Here is a 19,123-nt window from a genome sequence, read left to right as displayed (position 1 = left end):
ACTCCAAGGGAATGATATAGGGATTATTAAAGTGTGTGATAAAAGTAAATCATTTGTGGACACACTTGGTCCACTTGCAAGGCAACTTGGTACAGGACGCTGAACTTTTTCCAACTGTCTTTCACCATTACAATTACCTCTAAATACATATTTAGTGGTTTATCAACAAAGAACTCTCAATTTCTACAGAGTTTTGAGACAGCATTTCAAGACTTGTGTGGCCAATAAAATGTGTTTAAAGTGTTCACATAGCACTGCATTTTCAGTTGCATCAGATACTGTACATCTCAAAATACAGTTGGAAGTGATTTATTTACACCGCTGTACTCTGCTTAAGAACAGGTATCACTGCAGCATGTATTTGTTGTGATAGCATTCCTAACATGCATGTAGAAGAGTTTCCTTGTGACCCAAAATACAGCTATCATGTATTTGTCTGGGCCACCACTCCACAGTAAACAACTTTTTTCTGTTGTGTAAAATTACATGGAATTTTCCATTTCATGGACTGCATATTTCCAGAATTTTTACTCTCATAACTATATTGAATGCATATTTAATTGTTTGTTATTTAAAAGTTACACATCTTTTGGTTTGCTTAGGAAGTTTTAACTTGCAGTAAGAAAATGAACTTACAATTTGTGTTCACTTTAAATATTTATGAGTGGATGGAGGTGTGGCACTGCATCGCATCTTGTTTGGTGCCAACGTTTCGCGCAGGGTCATGAAGATAATGAAAACTACTGCTCCAGGTGCCTGAGGGCATCAACAGCAAATGATATTGAAAAAAAAAAAAAAAAAAAAAATTAACTCACTTCTCCTTTGAAGACACTATCTACAAACAAATCTACGGTATAGCTATGGGCACCTGCACAGCAACATCCTATGCCAACCTATTCAAGGACCATCTAGGGAAATCCTTCCTAAACACCCAGAATCTAAAGTCCTCACCTGGTTCAGATGCAATGATGACATCTTCATGATCTGGATCGAGGGTGAGGACACCCTACCTACATTCCTGCATTAGCTCAACACCTTCTCCCCCATTTGATTCACCTGGTCCTACTCAGCCCAACAAGCCACCTTCTTCAATGTTAACCTCCACCTCAAAGATGGCTACATCAGGGTCTCCGTCCACATCAATCCTACCAGCCACCAGCAATCTCCCACTTCGACAGCTGCCACCCATTCTATACCAAGAAGACCCTTCCACACAGCCTAGCCACTTGTGACTAAGGCATCTATAGTGATGAGTGTTCTCTGATGAAATATATCGAGAGTCTCAATGAGGTCTTCACAAACTGTAATTACCTCCCCCCCCCCCCCCCCAATCTTGTACAAAAACCACATCTCCTTTGCCTTATCTCTCCAGTCACTCACCACCTCCCAAAGTCCCACAATGTGGCCACACAGGAGCATTCCCCTCGTGACTCAGCACCACCCAGGACTGGAGCGACTGAATCACATTTTCCACTAGGGTGTCCACTACCTCTCGTCGTGTCCTGAAATGAGGAATGTCCTACTCACTATCCTTCCCACACTGGAATCCCACCACCCACCACATCTACACAATACACTCGTCCATCCCTACACAACACCTTTTCTCAACCCCTTTCCTCATGGCTTGTATCCCTGCAATAGACCTAGATGCCAAGATCTCTCCCATAAATCCTATCGCATCAAAGGCAGGATTACCTGTGAAACCAGTCATGTGATCTACAAGCTAAGCTGCAACTGCTGTGCTCACTCTATATGGGCATGACAACCAACAAGCTGTCTGTACGCATTAAGGGGCACCGACAAACTGTGTCTGAGAAACAGCTAGACCACCCCATTGCTGAACACGCCACCCAACATGACATTCTTCATTTCAATGTCTCTTTCACAGCCTGTACCATCTGGATTGTTCCACCAACATCAACTTTCTGAACTGCACAGGTGGAAACCCTCCCTGCAATATATTCTCCGTTCCCATAACTCTGCTGGCCTCAAACTTCGTTAGTCATTGTCCTTACCAATCTAGCCTGTTCCCATTCCAGCACTACACAAGCTCTCTATCACCTAGCTGTCCTACCCTCTCTCCACCTCATCCCTGTACTACCCTCTGACAAGCAGCACTTGATCCCTCCCTTGATCCCCCCCTACCCACAACCTCCCCCCCCGGCCTCCTCCTCCTCCTCCTCCTCACCACCTGGTTGCTTCCCTTGTCATGCACTGCTGCTCACAGTGTGGCCTCAGCAGAGACTGTGTGTGTGTGTGTGTGTGTGTGTGTGTGTGTGTGTGTGTGTGTGTGTGTGTGTTTATTTCTGACAGAGGCCTTGTTGGCTGAAAGCTCACTTTCTGACAGTCTTTTTGCTGTGCCTATCTGTGACTCAGCATCTCCACAATATAGTGACTAGCCACTATCCTTTCCATAATGTTGTTACATTCTATCCTGGATTTTCTACTGTTTAAAATTATTGATGATGATCATGATGATTGGTTTGTGGGGCACTCAACTGCATGATCATCAGCACCTGTACAAAGCCCCAATTTCTAAACAGTCCAATCTGGCTACTGTCACGAATAATAATGAAGATGATGATGATGAAATGATGAGGGCAACACAAACACCCATTCCCCGGACAGAGAAAATCCTCAATCCAGCCGGGAATCGAACCCGGGACCCCATGATCCAGAGGCAGCAACGCTAGCCACTAGACCACGAGCTGTGAATATTTAACACTATTATTGACAATTACGTACAAGAGAGGTTACTGATGATAAGGTAATATAATTTTTCCACAGCAAGCAATAATTTTCATTGTAGTAGGAATGAAACAAGTGGCTGATGAAGCTACCTCAAGAGAACTGCTGCAAAGCTGGCCAAAACATCAGTTTCATAACCCAATTTTTTTTTCTCTTTAGTTTTTTGTAAATATGGTAGCCAAAGAACTGAAATGCTTTTATTCAAATTGCCACTGAGCAGGGATGCCTATGCACTTATTTGTCACCGCAAAATTTGATCTGGATTTGTTGAATTCTGACCTAAAACACAGTCAAACACTACTTGGGAACTGCTGAAAGATGTTTACACAAATTCAGAATAACTCAGATTTTAACAAAAGATAAACCACAGCTGTATGGGAATTAAATTAATATTAATGAGTCCTAATTCAGTAGTTAACCTTTCCTCCAAACCTCTCTCCCAATCCGAAACCTCTGTCCTATCCAAAGGCCTCACCTTCTGCCCCACTCCCAGATTCAACCAAACAGCCCTTGTCAAAGATTTACTGTCCTACACCCGTACTCTCTGCTCGAAATATCACTTTGCCACCAAGAAAAATGATCCTAATCCTACTCCTAATGGTCCAACTCCCCAAGGCACTATCCAAATTGAACCCTGCCTGGAACAGTTCCGTCCTCCGTCACAGCAGGACCCACCTCCTCCTCCTCAAAATCACCCTCTCCAAACTTTCCAGGAATTTCTGACTTCCAGCCTTGCCTCTCAATCCTTCTTAAAAAACCTTAATCCCACTCCCAACATCACCACTGCTGAAGCCCAGGCTATCCATGATCTGAAGGCTGACCGATCCATCGTCATTCTTCTGGCGGACAAGGGTTCTACAACAGTGGTACTTGATCGTCAGGAGTATGTGGCTGAGGGACTGCGTCAGCTTTCAGATAACACTACATACAAAGTTTGCCAAGGTAATCCCATTCCTGATGTCCAGGCGGAGCTTCAAGGAATCCTCAGAACCTTAGGCCCCCTACAAAACCTTTCACCTGACTCCATCAACCTCCTGACCCCACCTACACCCCGCACCCCTACCTTCTACCTTCTTCCTAAAATTCACTAACCCAATCATTCCGGCCGTCCCATTGTAGCTGGTTACCAAGTCCCCACAGAACGAATCTCTGCCTACGTAGATCAACACCTTCAACCCATCACATGCAGTCTCCCATCCTTCATCAAAGACACCAACCACTTTCTCGAATGCCTGGAATCCCTACCCAGTCTGTTACCCCCAGAAACCATCCTTGTAACCATTGATGCCACTTCCTTATACACAAATATTACGCACCTCCAGGGCCTCGCTGCGATGGAGCACTTCCTTTCACGCCTATCACCTGCCACCCTACCAAAATCCTCTTTCCTTAGCCAGCTTCATCCTGACCCACAACTTCTTCACTTTCGAAGGCCAGACATACCAACAATTAAAGGGAACAGCCATGGGCACCAGGATGGCCCCCTCGTACGCCAACCTATCATGGGTCGCTTAGAGGAAGCCTTCTTGGTTACCCAGGCCTGCCAACCCAAAGTTTGTTACAGATTTATTGATGAGATCTTCATGATCTGGACTCACAGTGAAGAAGAACTCCAGAATTTCCTCTCCAACCTCAACTCCTTTGGTTCCATCAGATTCACCTGGTCCTACTCAAAATCCCATGCCACTTCCCTTGACGTTGACCTCCGCCTGTCCAATGGCCAGCTTCACACGTCTGTCCACATCAAACCCACCAACAAGCAACAGTACCTCCATTATGACAGCTGCCACCCATTCCACATCAAACGGTCCCTTCCCTACAGCCTAGGTCTTCGTGGCAAACGAATCTGCTCCAGTCTGGAATCCCTGAACCATTACACCAACAACCTGAAAAAAGCTTTCGCATCCCGCAACTATCCTCCCAACCTGGTACAGAAGCAAATAACCAGAGCCACTTCCTCATCTCCTCAAACCCAGAACCTCGCACAGAAGAACCCCAAAAGTGCCCCACTTGTGACAGGATACTTTCCGGGACTGGATCAGACTCTGAATGTGGCTCTCCAGCAGGGATACTACTTCCTCAAATGCTGCCCTGAAATGAGATCCATCCTTCATGAAATCCTCCCCACTCCACCGAGAGTGTCTTTCCGCCGTCCACCTAACCTTCGTAACCTCTTAGTTCATCCCTATGAAATCCCCAAACCACCTTCCCTACCCTCTGGCTCCTACCCTTGTAACCGCCCCCGATGTAAAACCTGTCCCATGCACCCTCCCACCACCACCTACTCCAGTCCTGTAACCCGGAAGGTGTACACAATCAAAGGCAGAGCCACGTGTGAGAGCACCCACGTGATTTACCAACTGACCTGCCTACACTGTGAAGCTTTCTATGTGGGAATGACCAGCAACAAACTGTCCATTCGCATGAATGGACACAGGCAGACAGTGTTTGTTGGTAATGAGGATCACCCTGTGGCTAAACATGCCTTGGTGCACGGCCAGCACATCTTGGCACAGTGTTACACCGTCCGGGTTATCTGGATACTTCCCACTAACACCAACCTGTCAGAACTCCGGAGGTGGGAACTTGCCCTTCAGTATATCCTCTCTTCTCGTTATCCGCCAGTCCCCAATCTCCGCTAATTTCAATTTGCCACCGCTCATACCTCACCTGTCTTTCAACAACATCTTTGCCTCTTTACTTCCGCCCGACTGACATCTCTGCCCAAACTCTTTACCTTTACAAATGTCTGATTGTGTCTGTGTATGTGCGGATGGATATGTGTGTGTGTGTGTGTGTGTGTGTGTGTGTGTGTGTGTGTGTGTGTGTGCGCACGAGTGTATACCTGTCCTTTTTTCCCCCTAAGGTAAGTCTTTCCGCTCCCGGGATTGGAATGACTCCTTACCCTCTCCCTTAAAACCCACATCCTTTCGTCTTTCCCTCTCCTTCCCTCTTTCCTGATGAGGCAACAGTTTGTTGCGAAAGCTTGAATTTCGTGTGTATGTTTGTGTGTCTATCGACCTGCCAGCACTTTCGTTCGGTAAGTCACATCATCTGTGTTTTTAGATATATTTTTCCCACGTGGAATGTTTCCCTCTATTATATTCAATCATATAATCAAACTATTTAAATGTCAGCTTACATGCTGATACAATGGCTGATAAAAAAAATAATATCATATGACTGTTGCTATTTGTACTGGATAAAATAAATTTCAATATTCTCAACATAACATATGGCTCAGCTCAAGTTGGAAAATCCCCCCCCCCCCCCCCTCTTCCTACCAAAATCAGGTTTTTACATCTATCAAAGCTACCATTGTGTGTGAAAAAGTCAAGCTGCACAGTAGTTTGGACCAAACTGTAAAACACAGCGTCCCCAAAATTGGTTTGGTGACACAATCCTCTTATCAAAGCGCTCCAAATAATGACATATCCTATTGGACCATGCCTAGAAAAGCACAGTGGACGCCAAAACAATCTTTGACCACACAACTGCTCTACTTACATCCAATATGAATTGTTTACCTTTCTACATGATTGAGACACTGTACTCCATCTTGCCCTCCAACTGCATACAAAAAGCCATCCAGTACTGCCACTCCTACACTTGTTCGACACGATGTTGTAGGTGCCACATCACAAGACCACTGATTTGTCTGAGGGTCATATCTGCAAGATAATCAACTATTTATAAGAGATAACATCTATATAACTATTATACAGACAAAATAAGAAAGGACGACTCTGCTGAAACTCTTCTCATCAATAACATCAATAAATCAATCACTATCTAGCTTTCAAATTAACTTTACTAGCCAACAGCCTTTACATGTTATTCATAACACACAGTGTCTCCAGCCATATCCATAAAAATACTACTTCATTTATCCTTCCACCTTATATATCGTGATAGATTTTACAAGCTTTTGTTTTTTAATAAGTCTTGCACATGGTGATGCCACCAGTAAAAAAATTAGACTTTTATATCTAATTAGCAAATAACATAAGAACTGTACACTTTTTACAGTTTGCATAAAAATAAACACTTAAGAAGGCCATTCTTTAACAATGTCAAGATTCCACACATCATCACTGTTCATCACCTGTATGACACAGAGATGAATCATATCTATTAATAAAACATTGCATACGCAACAATCATATCAATAATGTGAAAGAGTCTGCTTCCAATCCGTCAGCACATTTGTGATTTGCATTTCTCGCTCACGTAACAGGTGCACGAGGATACAAGAAATGCATCCTGCAATAAATTGTGATGGCACATTAAATAAGAATGATTTAGAAATTACGAGCAAGTGATAGTATACTACAGAATGGGCCGAGTCTACTATACTCTTCTCCAATACAGAATGATGCAGAATTTGAAGATGGATGAGACAAAGAATGAAACTGTTAAAGGAGAATAAAGTAAATTTTCAAGGTAAATAGTGATTCAAAACAAATTACAAACACCAAAAAGCCCTCTTTTACTATCTCCTCACTCATGGTATCACACAAAGAGAGTAACACACATACCTCTTCCCAAAATTCAGAAGACCTTATTAATAATTTTGCAGATTGGCTGTAATGCACCTACCTTGAAAATGAATAAATGCCCTATGCTGCATCATCTCAAGCTTCTAACACTCTTTCACATACTCCTCACCAGCCACAGGAAAACAGCCTTCCTTATAATACAGCATCAACTTGGAAAGGAAAAAATGTATCATGTCTTTGTCAGGGCTTTGACTACCTTCATTCATGCACCAAAATAAGAACTATTTACTCAAAATTCTTCCTATTTCCCCCCCCCCCCCAAACACACACACACACACAAATGGTATGCTACTATCCACCCAGCCTATGACACATCCTCATGCATCCTTAGGTTTTCTCTTACCCCAATTTCTTGAATCAAATTGTAGTGAAAGACTTGCAAGGTATGGTTCCTGCAGTCATTCATCTTCTCTCCTTTCTGACCAATCTCCACCAAACTCGGTACCATAAAAAGCAGAGTTTCTTGAGAAACAAGCCACATCATACCAACTTAGTTACAACCACCACTCGGCATTCTAAAAGGGTCTGGTAACTAATCATCTACCTGTATGAACGACTGTGGCAAAAAGTGATGAATGATAGATTTGACCACATAGTTAAAAAACGTATGGGTCAATGTGACATGACAGACTGAAATGAGCTCTGATGTGGACTACTTCGGTTTGAGCACTTGGTCACTTGTCTGCACACTTCTGACAGGAGGGTGGAAGGAGTGGCACTGGAGTGTGGTGGTAGTGGCAGAACCCACATGCTTCCGTCAGATTTGCTAATGCCTACAAATGGCGTTGTGACTGTCATTACTAGTTCAGACGCAGTGATCTTGCTACACATTTATTTACATGGAATGTGAAACACTAAATGTACAGCAAAGCACGATATAAAACATTAAAGAGTTCAATGAGAGAATTATTTTGATGTGCAGATGGACTATGGAAGAGAAGGGTGCAATCAATTAATCACTAGGAAAAGCAGTCTGTGGCAACACTTTGTAATAACTAGAAAAACATTTATACTAATTAAAATGCACAGAAATTGACCAATCCAATGAAAGGACTCGTTGAAGCAAACAAATGAGCTGCTCTTGTGCTTACTGACACACTTTATTAGCTAGTGAGATGTGTCTGAATAAGATTATTAATTTAAGTCAGCATTACACAAAACAGATACACAAAGAGCACTACAGCATGTGTTGGAAAATGTAACTACATATTATTAAAAACATCTGGATTGTAGTTTTCAGTGTTTAATTGCCACTTTTGCTTATCTATTAGATAACTGCATAATTTTGCAAATAATTTAATTTTTATCAGTGTTACATAAATCTGCAAGACATCAGCAGAAAGAGCTTCTCATTTCCTTTGAAACCAATTTGCCATTTATATGTATGCAGTAAATTACTGAAAATCACTTTAATTTCAATTATGATTACGGGCAAACTATTCATCCTAAAATTTAGTATGACATCTCATTTCAGTCGGCAGCTGAGTGTACATCTTTTGGTGTCTTTAGTTTTAAGGTAATACCTATGGATACGAAGTTGTAATACAGACTGATGAACAACAATACAAGTTGAAACCTCCTGGTAAATTAAATTGTGTGCCAGACTGGTATTTAAATGCAGGACTTTTGCTTTTTGCAGACACATTCTCTCCAGCATCTCCCTATTACCTTCCAAACTTCACTAAAGTTATCTTGCATACCTTGCAAGAATACCACTCCTGGAAGAAAGGATACTGCAGAAACATGGCTTAACCACAGCCAAGGTGATTGTCGCCAGAATGATTTTTCATTCTGAGATCCGGTCTGTCACAGCTTTAATCTGACAAAGTTTCAAATCAAAGCACACATTACTGCAGAGAGAAAATTTGTCCTGAGGACAAATTGCTTATCAAATTAAGAGAAAATTGGGGTGCCATCTATAAAAGCTGCAGCTTTCCTGGCCTCTGGACAGCATGCTGGACGGTTTATTTTAGTTTAGTCATGTCATTTTCTATAGATCATTTTCCCCGATTATTTTATCGATATGATGTCTAACAAGTCAGATTACAAGATATACAGGGTGGTCCATTGATAGTGACCGGTCCAAAATATCTCACAAAATAAGCAACAAATGAAAAAACTACATAGAACGAAACTTGTCTAGCTTGAAGGGGGAAACCAGATGGCACTATGGTTGGCCCGCTAGATGGCGCTGCCATAGGTCAAATGGATATCAACTGCGTTTTTTAAAATAGGAACCCCCATTTTTTATTACATATTCGTGTAGCACGTAAAGAAATATGAATGTTTTAGTTGGATCACTTTTTTCGCTTTTTGATAGATGGCGCTGTAATAGTCACAAGTGTATAACTACGTGGTATCATGTAACATTCCCCCAGTGGGCCGGCCGGGGTGGCCGAGTGGTTCTAGGTGCTACAGTCTGGAACCGAGTGATTGCTATGGTCGCAGGTTCGAATCCTGCTTCGGGCATGGATGTGTGTGATGTCCTTAAGTTAGTTAGGTTTAAGTAGTTCTATGTCCTAGGGGACTGATGACCTCAGAAGTTAAGTCCCATAGTGCTCAGAACCATTTGAACCATTTTTTGAATCGCCAGTGCAGACATAATTTGCTTTGTGATACATTACCCATGTTAAAATGGACCGTTTACCAATTGCGGAAAAGGTCGATATTGAGTTGATGTATGGCTATTGTGATCAAAATGCCCAACAGGCGTGTGCTATGTATGCTGTTTGGTATCCTAGACGACATCATCCAAGTGTCGGACCGTTCGCCGGATAGTTACGTTATTTAAGGAAACAGGAAGTGTTCAGCCAAATGTGAAACGTCAAACACGACCTGCAACAAATGATGATGCCCAAGTAGGTGTTTTAGCTGCTGTCGTGACTAATCCGCACATCAGTAGCAGACAAATTGCACGAGAATCGGGAATCTCAAAAATGTCTGTGTTGAGAATGCTACATCAACATCGATTGCACCCGTACCATATTTCTATGCACCAAGAATTGCATGGCGATGACTTTGAACGTTGTGTACAGTTCTGCCACTGGGCACAAAAGAAATTACGGGACAATGACAGATTTTTTGCATGCGTTCTATTTAGCGACAAAGTGTCATTCACCAACAGCGGTAACATAAACTGGCACAATATGCACTATTGGGCAACGGAAAATCCATGATGGCTGCGACAAGTGGAACATCAGCGACCTTGGCGGGTTAATGTACGCTACGGCATAATGGGAGGAAGGATAATTGGCCCCCATTTCATCGATGGCAATCTAAATGGTGCAATGTATGCTGATTTCCTACGTTATGTTCCACCAATGTTACTACAATATGTTTCAGTGCATGACAGAATGGCGATGTACTTCCAACATGATGGATGTCCGGCACATAGCTCGCGTGTGGTTGAAGTGGTATTGAATAGCATATTTCATGACAGGTGGATTGGTCATCGAAGCACCATACCATGGCCCGCACGTTCACCGGATCTGACGTCCCTGGTTTTCTTTCTGTGGGGAAAGTTGAAGGATATCTGCTATCGTGATCCACCGACAAGGCCTGACAACATGTGTCAGCGCATTGTCAATGCATGTGCGAACATTACAGAAGAAGAACTACTCGCTGTTTAGAGGAATGTCGTTACCAGTACTGCCAAATGCATTTATTGCATTAATGTGGTATTTACAGGTAATCATGTTGTAACAGCATGCGTTCTCAGAAATGATAGGTTCACAAAGGTACATGTATCACACTGGAACAACCGAAATAAAATGTTCAAACATACCTACATTCTGTATTTTAATTTAAAATACCTACCTGTTACTAACAGTTTGGTTAAAATTGTGAGCTATATGTTTGTGACTATTACAGTGCCATCTATCACAAAGCGAAATAAGGGATCCAACTAAAACATTCATATTTCTTTACGTACTACACGAATATGTAATAAAAATGGGGGTTCTTATTTTAAAAAATGCAGTTGATATCCATTTGACCTATGACAGCGCCATCTCGTGGGCCAACCATAGCGCCATCTGGTTTCCCCCTTTAAGCTAGACAAGTTTTGTTCTTTGTAGTTTTTTCGTTTGATGCTTATTTCGTGAGATATTTGGCCCGGTCACAATCAATGGACCACCCTGTATATACACATATGAATAGTGCTAACATTAATATTACTGAAATTTTTAGTTCTATACATGCAACTACATTTAGAGGTACATTTTTTTACCATTTCTGAAACAGAAACTCATCCATGGAGTAGAAGGAGTTATCCAAAAGAAATGATTTTAAGCTAGATTTAAAACTTGATCTGCTACCTGCCAGACACTTAATGTTGTTGGGCAAATGATCAAAGATTTTTGTTTGCTGAATAATCTACTCCTGTTTGAGCAACTGACAGCTTCAATAACGGATAGGAAAGGTCATTTTTCCCTTTAGTGTTGTACGTATGAACATCACTGTTCTTCGTGAATTGAGATGGATTATTTGTAATGAATTTCATTAGAGAATATATGTATGTACACAACATTATTTGTGCTATTCAACACAACTGTTTGCTTTTGGTTCGTTAAGTATGATTCAAACCAGCTGTGTGTATAGCCTTCAATTCCATAAAACCTGAGTTTTTTTCTAAGAGTGTAACATGATCCACACAGTCAAATGCCTTGGAGAGATCACAAAAAATACCAACTGGTGATAATTTGTTATTTAGGGCTTGTACTATTTGATGGGTAAATGTGTAGATAGCATTCTCAGTCGAGTAACCCTTCCGGAATCCGAACTCTGGCATGCTGAGTAAATTATTTTCACTTAAATGTGAGACTACTCTTGAATACACAACTTTTTTGAATATTTTAGAAAACGAAGTCAGCAATGAGACTGGTCTATAATCATTTAAGTCACTCTTGTCCCCTTTCTTATGAAGAGGTTTGACAATTGTGTATTTCAATCTGTCTGGAAAAATTCCGTGGTGGGGATGCTTGCTTGCCTCAGTGATACAGACAGCCGTACTTACTATAGGTGCAAGCACATTGGAGGGGTATCTGATGAGATGCCAGACACACGTGTGGTTCCTGAAAAGTGGCAGCAGCCTTTTCAGTAGTTGCAGGGGCAACAATCTGGATGATTGACTGATCTGGCCTTGTAACATTAACCAAAATGGCTTTGCTGTGCTGGTACTGTGAACAGCTGAAAACAAGGGGAAACAACAGCAATAATTTTTCCCGAGGGTATGCAGCTTTACTCTAAGGTTAAATGACGATGGCGTCCTCTTGGGTAAAGTATTCCGGAGGTAAAATAGCCCCCCAATCGGATCTCCGGGCAGGGACTACTCAGGAGGATGTCATTATCAGGAGAAAGAGAACTGGCAGTCTATGGATCAGAGCATGGAATGTCAGATACAAATGTGTCAATAGGGAACATTTGTTGTGAACGAGCCTTAATTTTATTTGTTTGGTTGGTACGACATCTGTCAAATATATCTAGTATACATCAAGTCATGAAACAAACAACATCATATGTTTTCATCGTGTTAAAAATGTCGAATTTTGTACAAGAAAGTGATGATTTGCGGAAACCATTAATTTTTTGTTTTTATTTGAAAAAAAGTGCTGCAGAGTCGCATCGAATGCTTGTCAAGGCATATGGTGATCGTGCTCTATCAGAGGCAACATGCAAAAGATGGTTTCAACAGTTCAGAAATAATGATTTTTATGTAAGAAATGAAGAACATGGAAGACCACCAAAAAAGTTTGAAGACGCCGGATTGCAAGCAATATTGGATGAAGATGATACTTTGAGTCAGAAGAAGCAAATGGCAGCAATGCTAAATGTTGCACAACAAACAATTTCTGACCGTTTGAAAACTATGGGAAAGATACAAAAGCGTGGAAAATGGGTGCCACATGAATTGAATGAAAGACAGATGGAAAACCGAAAACCCATTTGTAAAATTTTGCTTCAAAGACACGAAAGAAAATCAATTTTGCATCGAATTGTTACTGGCAATGAAAAATGGATTTATTTTAAGAATCCTAAACAGGAAAAATCATGGGTTAATCTGGGACAACCATCAACATCGACTGCAAAACCAGATTGATTCGGCAAGAAGACAATGCTTTGTGTTTGGTGGGATCAGAAAGGTGTGGTGTATCATGAGCTTCTAAAACCCGGTGAAACTGTGAATACTAATCACTACAGATGACAAATGATCAGTTTGAACTCTGCATAGATCGAAAAAAGACCAGAGTGGGTCAGAAGACATGGCAAAGTAATTTTTTTACATGACAATGCACCTGCACACAAAGCAAAACTTGTTCAGAATACAATCAAAACACTTGGCTGGGAGCTGCTACCCCACTCGGCATATTCATCAGACTTGGCCCCTTCCGACAACCATTTGTTTTCATCAATGGAACACGCATTGGCTGAGGAACACTTTGATTCCTATGAAGAAGTAAAAAATAGGGTGTCTGATTGGTTTGCTTCGAAAGACGAACATTTCTATTGCCGTGGTGTCCACAAATTGCCAGAAAGGTTGTCAAAATGTATAGAAAGCAATGGTCAGTACTTTGAATAAAATGTTTTTACTTTTCAATTCAAAATTAGTGTTTCATTAAAAAAAAACAACCCACACGTTCATTTCACACCGGTACACCTGGTAGTGGGAATTAGTGAAGTTCGGTGGCAGGAGGAACAGCACTTCTGGTCCGGTGAATACAGAACTACAAATAGAAAATCAAATAGGGGCAATGAAGGAGTGGGTTTAATAACAGCAAAAAATAAAAGAATAAAAAAAAAAAAATAGGAGTGCGGGTAAGCTACTACGAACAGTATAGAGAATACATTACTGTAGCGAAGATAGACACAAAGTCCATGCCTACCAAGGTAGTACAAGTTTATTTGCCAACTAGCTCTGCAGATGATGTAGAGATTGAAGAAATGTATGATGCAATAAAAGAAATTATTCAGATAGTGAAAGGAGATGAAAATTTAATAGTCATGGGGGACTGGAATTTGATTGTAGGAAAAGGAAGAGAAGGAAAAGTAGTAGGTGAATATGGAATGGCAGTAAGGAATGAAAAAGGAAGATGCATGGTAGAATTCTGTGCAGAGCATAACTTAATCATAGCCAACACTTGGTTTAAGAATCATGAAAGAAGGTTGTATGCATGGAAGATGTTCCACGTTTCAGATACATTTATATAATGGTAAGACAAAGATTTAGTGAACCAGGTTTTACATTGAAAGACATTTCCAGGGGCAGATGTGGAATCTGACTACAATTTATCGGTTATGAACTGTAGATTAAAACTGACGAAACTGCAAAAAGGTGGGAAGTTAAGGAGATGGGACCTTGATGAGGTGAAAAAACCAGATGTTGTTGAGAGTTTCAGAGAGAGACACTAGGGAATGCTCGACAAGAACATTTGAGTGTGGTTTCAACTCTCTGAGACTGCAGACGTGTGTGCAAGTTAAGTTAACGTGTGTGTGTGTGTGTGTGTGTGTGTGTGTGTGTGTACTGCTGACAAAGGCCTTAATGGCCAAAAGCTTTAATTGTGGGAATCTTTTTGTTGTGCCTATCGCGACTCAGCACTCCACTATATGGTGAGTAGCAACTTTCCTTCTCTGGTATTGTGACAAAGACATGGGAAAGAAACACATTAGAAGAAGAACGGGCAGCTTTGAGAGTTGAAATAGTGAAAGCAGCATGGGATCAAATGGGTAAAAAGACAAGGGGTAGTATAAATCTTTCGGTAACTTTAATTGATGAAAGGAGAAAATGTAAAAATGCAGTAAATGCAGCAGGTGAAAAGGAATACAAACGTTTCAAAAATGAGGTCGATAGGAAGTGCAAAATGGCTAAGCAGGGATGGTTAGAGGACAAATGTAAGAATGTAGAGGCATGAATCACTTGCGGTAAGATACATACTGCCTACAGGAAAATTAGAGAGACCTTTGGAGAAAACAAAACTACCTGTATGAATACCAAGAGCTCAGATGGAAAACCAGTTTTAAGCACAGAAGGGAAAGCAGAACGATGGAAGGAGTACATAGAGGGTCTATACAACGGCGATTTATTTGAGGGTAATATTATGGAAATGGAAGAGAATGTGGATGAACATGAAATGGGAGATATGATACTGCATGAAGAATTTGACAGAGCACTGAAAGACCTGAATCAAAATGAGGCCTCGGGAGTAGACAACATTCCATCAGAACTACTGATAGCCTTGGGAGAGCCAGCCCTGACAAAACTGTACCACCTGATGAGTAAGATGTATGAGACAGGCGAAATACTCTCAGACTTTAAGAAGAACATCATAATTCCAATCCCAAAGAAAGCAGGTGTTGAAAGGCGTGAAAATTACTGAACTATCAGTTTTTTAAATCGCGGCTGCAAAATACTAACACGAATTATTTACAGATGCATGGAACTGGTAGAAGCCAACCTCGGGGAAGATCAATTTGGATTCCGTAGAAATGTTGGAACACGTGAAGCAATACTGGCCCTACGACTTACCTTAAAAGATAGATTAAGGAAAGGCAAACCTACATTTCTAACATTTGTAGACTTGGAGAAAGCTTTTGACAATGTTGATTGGAATACTCTCTTTCAAATTCTGAAGGTGGCAGGGGTAAAACACAGGGAGCAAAATGCTATTTACAACTTGTTCAGAAACTAGATGGCAGTTATAAGAGTTGGGCATGAAGGGGAAGAAGTGGTTGGTAAGGGAGTGACACAGGTTGTAGCCTATCCCCAATGTTATTCAATCTGCATATTGAGCAAGCAGTAAAGGAAACAAAAGAAAAATTTGGAGTAGGAATTAAAACCCATGGAGAAGAAATAAAAACCTTGAGGTTTGCCAATGACATCGTAATTCTGCCAGAGACAGCAAAGGACCTGGAAAAGCAGTTGAATGGAATGGACAGTGTCTTGAGAGGAGGATATAAGATGAACATCAACAAAAGCAAAACGAGGATAATGGAGTGTAGTCGACTTAAATTATGTGATGCTGAGGGAATTAGATTAGAAAATGAAACACTTAAAGTAGTAAAGGAGTTTTGCTGTTTGGGGAGCAAAATAACTGGTGATGGTTGAAGTAGAGACGATATAAAATGTAGACTGGCTATGGCAAGGAAAGTGTTTATGGAAAGGAGAAATTTGTAAACATTGAGGGTAGATTTAAGTGTCAGTAACTTTTTTCTGAAAGTATTTGTATGAAGTGTAGCCATGTATGGAAGTGAAACATGGATGATAAATAGTTTAGACAAGAAAAGAATCACACTTTCGATATGTGGTGCTACAGAAGAATGCTGTAAGATTAGATGCGTAGATCATGTAACTAACAAGGAGGTACTGACTAGAATTGGGGAGAAGAGAAATTTGTGGCACAACTTGACTAAAAGAGGGGATCCACTGGTAGACATGTTCTGAAGCATCAAGGGATCACCAGTTTAGTATTGGAGGGCAGCATGGAGGGTGATCTAGAAGGATGTAGGTTGCAGTAGTTACTCGAAGATGAGGAAGCTTACAAGGATAGAGTATCATGGAGAGCCACACCAAACCATTCTCTGGACTGAAGACCACAACAACAACAACAACAACAACAACAAGCGCCTTGACACATTCTGGAACACGAGTCCTCAGAATTAATATGGCTCTCCATGATGATGCACAATCTTGTAACATCTCCTACCGTAGCTTGTACAGCATCTCTATGACACTCTCATTCTGACTAAAAAGAAAACCATGAATCATGCAGCTCGTAACATGGCAGACTAGGAAAGCACAAATCAAAATTATTGATATGAGGACTAATAAGTAACACAATCCTATAGTCTAATATTTTTTGTGTACACTTTCAGTGACTGCTAATTTGTCAGTTTCTATTTCCACTCGGTTGTGAACTTCATATCTGTCTTAGAGTCACGTATTTTTAATTTTCCATGTTTAATTCATTTCTCTGATGTAGATTTACTTTCTTTAGAACATTCTGGAAAGATAATCCTATCATCAGTTTCTGGGATTGGGTATTCTTTGTTTACCTCAAGATGATTGTATACATCAAAACCCAGAACACCACAGACACTGAAAATATATCAGCAACATAAAACTTACAGTAATTAACACGTAATTGAAATATTGAGTAAAGACATTGTTTAAAGACACTATCTCATTCTTTTTCACATCAAAAATTTTATTTATTCTGAACTGTAATTATGTCAGAAGATTTTTTTCAGATTTTCAATATTACACAATATATCAAACTTTTTACAGAAACATCTGTTTTCAACTGTAACTTAATTTAGGCAACTGTTTCAATAATAATCTCTAAGAATTTTGATTATTAGAAAGTTACTAAGTATTGTGTGGCGGAGACCACGTAGGGCAGGCTTAGAGAGTAGTATAACTTTGTTTAAAACTTGGAAAGTATAAAGTAATGAAGTCAGTGCAACATGTTTGTTATCAAGATCATGCATTTATTTGGAGTGAATGAAATCTGCTGATGAATTACTGACAATCAACAACAAGGCCAGGAAAAACTTTAGCCCCCCAAGTTATGAAAAATTGTTACAAAATACCAGTTCCAACTCTTTGTTACCATCTGATGGTGATAACTCTCAGTGATGCACATCAGCCTGTTCCGATCAGATCACCTGCCAATAGCTTTTAGCTACTTGGACTATCTGAGTTTTCAATGTGTAATCTGCTGCTTACACCAGCAGCTCTTCTTTGACTTTTATTTATCTATCTCTTACTGTTGTTTTGGCCTTAGGGTCAAGGACTGTGGGTTAGCACTGTTACAAACTATTTAATTTAGTAAGCCAAATCTCTACAAACCTGAAACCTCTTGCAGGTCATAGTATCCTATACCAGAGAGACCACAAATCAAATGACAAAGGAAAAGAAGTATTAGTGAGAACACAAAAAACTAAGGGAAAACAAAGGCAGGCTTCACAAGAGCTATAATGGGGAAATAGTTGCAGGAGGGAGGAAATTAGTAACATCCTATCAACAACAAGGTCATTAGAGATGGAGCACAAGCTCGGATCAGGGAAGAATGGAGAAGGAAATCAGCCTTGCCCTTTCAAAGGAGCCATCCCGACATTTGCCTTACATAATTTTGGGAGATCATGGGAAACCTAAATCAGGATGGCCTGACATGGGTTTGAACAATCATCCTCCCAAACGCAAGTGCACTGTGCTAACCACTGCTCTACTTTGCTCAGTACTCAATAAATAGCTCCAAATAAGTGGGGGTGGGGGGTTGTTCAACCATAACAAATGATTTTTTAAGACCAAAAAAGGTGAACTGCAGCTTGTGGGCAGATGCAGATGCTGATGTTCAAAAACATAACAGAGCTTAAAATTCTTTTACTGACATTTTACAGTTTTCAATCACATTGATGGTATCAAAACTGAAGGTGTGTTCACAGAAGTTATCTTTAGGTGATCATTTAAAAAGATAGGGAGAAAGGTGGCAGTAAAATGAAGGCAGGCTTTATGAAAATTGTAAGGGTGAAATAGTTCCAGAACAATCTACTAAGGACTTTTGTAACTGTCAGCCAAAGTTGGGAAAAATTCATATCAACTTCTACACGAAGCTAAATTCACTTGAATACATCAAATATTAACATTCCAAGAACAGCTGAACGAGTCATGAGATATTCCCTGTATGCACATGTATGTAACTACTTTGTGGTATTTTCTCAGTTTACTTTTCGACACAGCTATAGCTTCTCTTACATTCGTTTGGCACTTGACTTTTTAGCTTTTGGATTCCTTTCGATGCAAGCTTTACTCTAACTTGCAT

At 40.6% G+C, this 19,123-nt stretch overlaps 1 protein-coding gene across 2 annotated transcripts in view; it reads right to left on the bottom strand.

Annotated features, from left to right (window-relative positions):
- LOC124797960 (kelch-like protein diablo) overlaps positions 1-19,123 on the bottom strand; it is an 81,476-nt gene that overhangs the window by 17,616 nt on the left and 44,737 nt on the right. For both annotated transcript variants that reach the window (XR_007016904.1, XM_047261118.1), the window contains exon 8: positions 6,276-6,419. Coding sequence is in view for 1 of the 2 variants with exons in the window: in XM_047261118.1 (XP_047117074.1) it covers positions 6,276-6,419 (144 nt within the window). In the remaining variant the exon portion in view is untranslated. The remainder of the gene's footprint in view (positions 1-6,275; positions 6,420-19,123) is intronic.

Source organism: Schistocerca piceifrons, chromosome 5, assembly GCF_021461385.2.
Source record: "Schistocerca piceifrons isolate TAMUIC-IGC-003096 chromosome 5, iqSchPice1.1, whole genome shotgun sequence".
Taxonomy (NCBI): domain Eukaryota; kingdom Metazoa; phylum Arthropoda; class Insecta; order Orthoptera; family Acrididae; genus Schistocerca; species Schistocerca piceifrons.
The sequence above is the reverse complement of the archived record's forward strand: the minus strand, read 5'-3'. Positions and strand labels throughout refer to the sequence as shown.